We start from the raw sequence: 3,086 nt of genomic DNA, 5'->3' as shown, positions 1-3,086 counted from the left end.
ATGTATTTTAAAAAAATTTGACAACAGTCAATATTTGAATAGATGTTATTAGTTAAATAATATTTTTAAAAGTAAAAAAGTTATGATATTTGGCAGAAATTAGCCAGTGTGATGGATTATATGTAGTTTTCAAAGATTAACCACGGTGGAGTTAATTAATCTTTTGGATGTTAACCATTGCAATTGGAACAGTCCATAAGTAGATTTCAATAATAAAAGCCCAATATATATTAAAAATACAAAAAGTAATATGTTTAGGGTAATTAAATAACCCAATGATGCTCATAAATAATTATAGCGATATATAACAAATCCGTGGTCCTCTTGCAAAGAGTAAAAGAGAGAGGACAATTAAAAAACACCGAATTTTTCCTTTTCAGTCGCTAATTATCAACATCCTCGTCGTTTAGTAGCTTAACATAATTTATGTTATCCTTTCTTAAAATGTTGCATCTTTTTCCCCTTTAGTGACCACATCCAGTTTTATATATTGGAACACACCTCACACGTTGACAATGTTGTAACAGTACCAAAATATACGAATCCATTTCTTTATTGCAGTTAAATATTACAATAGCACATTGCCGAACCAATAAAGAATTTCCCTGCCCATAGCACAAAGAATGCAATAATAGTATACCTAGCTATTGAATATTGATAAACTAATCTAGAAAAATAAATTAATACCTAAAAAACACTCAAAATTCCCTCACTACGTTGTTACTTGTAGTATACACGTACAAACGAGTCACATCCGCGTCAGCATGGTCATACACAGCTCACATGATTCTTGCTCTTGGTGAGCAAGAGGGGCCCACTCGCACGATCTTGTTGGGCCAATGAACGTGGACTTGATGAGGCTCATGGGCCCAGCTAGCCCTGTGAAAAACGCTGAAGGAAGAAGAGCTAGTAGAGGTGGCACAACCGCCACATAGCCATCGCGATGCTTACAATGCCGGCAATGGCTTGGGATTGGGACACGTGGCGGCTTGAGGCCCGCGAGATTTCGCTCTGACCGAAAGCACCTTCGTACACCATGGTTGCGTTGTTGAGTAACGGCGAATCCTGTTTCGTGTCTTGCCCCTGTGATGCCTTCTGACTGAAAAATAATAATGCCAAAACCAATGAGTGCAATGCAATAATGCAAATGGTAACGTGCTTTGTGCAACGGTCATCAATTGCACAGAACCAGTTACTACTTTAATAATGATGTGCAACGATAACCATTGGCATGTGTGCCACCACTCCCATCCCATGTGCATAATTTAATACTACTACTATTATCATGATATGGAGATTGCAGTAGCAATTTTTTTGGCTTCTCTTTCTTAGGAGACCGATCAAATTAAGAATTGTGGAGTGGAAACATACGTTATTATTTTCCTCGTTGATCTACACCAAGTACAAATCGATCTCTTCTACTTGTAGTAATTGCTTCTAGTTGCAAACATGGTTTGGTTTGACGTCTATTTTCTACCTAAAAATAAAAAAGTTAACTTTGACTATCCACCGAATCACTACATTTTCAATGTTGCTATTAACACCGGTCGGTCGGTATCAACGTGTATCTTCTTCGGTGAAAATTACTAACAATTACTCGTAGTGGACATTTAACACATGCGAGAACTAATCGCATGATTGAACTGTATAGTTGTTTATACCGAAAATTAATCAACTCAATTAATAATTTTATCATTTTCATGTCAGATATTTTTATTAGTAGAAAATTTTACTGTAAAAACAAGATTTGGTTATATTGTTCTAAATTTTTATCACTAACCAACCCACTTGAGTAATTTTTATTTTCTCCTTAATCCTAGATAAAATTAACTAATTATGAAGGCTTGGTTGGGGGAAGAAAGTAGAAACCTGGTGGTAGGGGAAGGGCAAAAGGTGATGGTGTAATCGGCGGAAGCGCAAGTGAAGGTGCTGGTCTTGTCGTCGTAGGCGTAGCTATAAGCGCGTGGGCAAGCGCTCTTGAAGATCTGCGAGTAAGAGGAGGGCTTGCACGTGTCGGGCGTGGCGTACGCGCCGCTGCAGCAATACTGGGGCGCGTTGAAGGCCTCGCACGCGCTCTTGCACGCCACGCCCTCCCTCCCGTCGGCGCCCGTCACTTTCAGCTCCGACGGACACGCGCCGTTCAGGTCGCCCACGCACCCCGTCGCGGCGCACTTCTCGCCGGAGCCGCCCTGCGGGACCACCAGCATCGCCACGTTGTAGCCGTCCACCAGGCTCACGTCGAAGAAGTCCAGCCCCCCGGCGCCGTCCAGAGTGAACTCCGCCAGGGTGGCCGGCGGGGTGGCGCCACTGCCGCCGCACTCCACCTTTCCCGACCCGCAGTCGCCGGTGACGCAGGAGAATTTTCCGGCGGAGTCTTCGGCGCAGAGCGTTCGGCCCCAGAAGCGCCCGCCCCAGGAGGCGGGTGCGGTTATCGTGCTCGACTCGCCGGTGTGCAGAACGAGGCCGGTGGTTGGGAGCGGAGGAACGCCGGCGTTGGAGAGAATCCCCGGCCACACCGTGTAGTCGCATTTGTTAACTAGAGTGAATGTCGTTGAAATAACCCCTGCATCATGCAAATTCTTCAAAGTTAAGTCCCACATCGAAGACTTATAAGTGGGAAACAAAGTAATTTTGTAAGTTTACATTTTACGATGATGAGCACAAATCTTGATTATTTTCATTTGTTAGGGTGAATATAGTACCTGATTGTAATAGATGAAATGTTAGTATGAATGAAAGTAATGATAGTGTTGGGTGATCCATGTTGGAGTTGAATGCTTAATCTATTTCTAATCGATGGCTCAAGTTCTTCTTACAGGGGAATGGGAGGTTAGTGGGGGTATTTATAGAAGAAGAGAAGAAGGATGCATGGGAATGGGAATAATACTTTGTGGGCCCCCCTCATTTTACCGGTGTGGGACACCATACTGACCAAAGTAACGTTCAATGTTTCATTCGCTTTTTTATTCGTATTTTATTTTATTTCCCAAGTGCGCCGAAGATTAAGATAGGAAAAATATTTACATTTTTCTCAAACCATATTATCATTGTTATTTTTATTGTTTTTAAATAAAAAATAACCAAAA

General features: G+C 42.1%; 1 protein-coding gene across 1 annotated transcript; it reads right to left on the bottom strand.

Annotated features, from left to right (window-relative positions):
- Positions 1–535: 535 nt before the first annotated feature.
- On the bottom strand, positions 536–2,846 carry LOC109789172 (thaumatin-like protein 1). Its single transcript, XM_020348068.3, has 3 exons — positions 2,703–2,846; positions 1,870–2,563; positions 536–1,099 (listed from the first exon to the last, which is right to left on the bottom strand). The coding sequence occupies exons 1-3, from the start codon at positions 2,761–2,763 to the stop codon at positions 907–909; spliced, it is 948 nt and encodes a 315-aa protein (XP_020203657.1). The 5' UTR covers positions 2,764–2,846; the 3' UTR covers positions 536–906.
- Positions 2,847–3,086: the final 240 nt, after the last annotated feature.

This window comes from Cajanus cajan, chromosome 9, assembly GCF_000230855.2.
Source record: "Cajanus cajan strain Asha chromosome 9, NIPB_CcT2T_4, whole genome shotgun sequence".
Lineage (NCBI taxonomy): Eukaryota > Viridiplantae > Streptophyta > Magnoliopsida > Fabales > Fabaceae > Cajanus > Cajanus cajan.
This window is presented reverse-complemented; position numbering and strand designations above follow the sequence as displayed.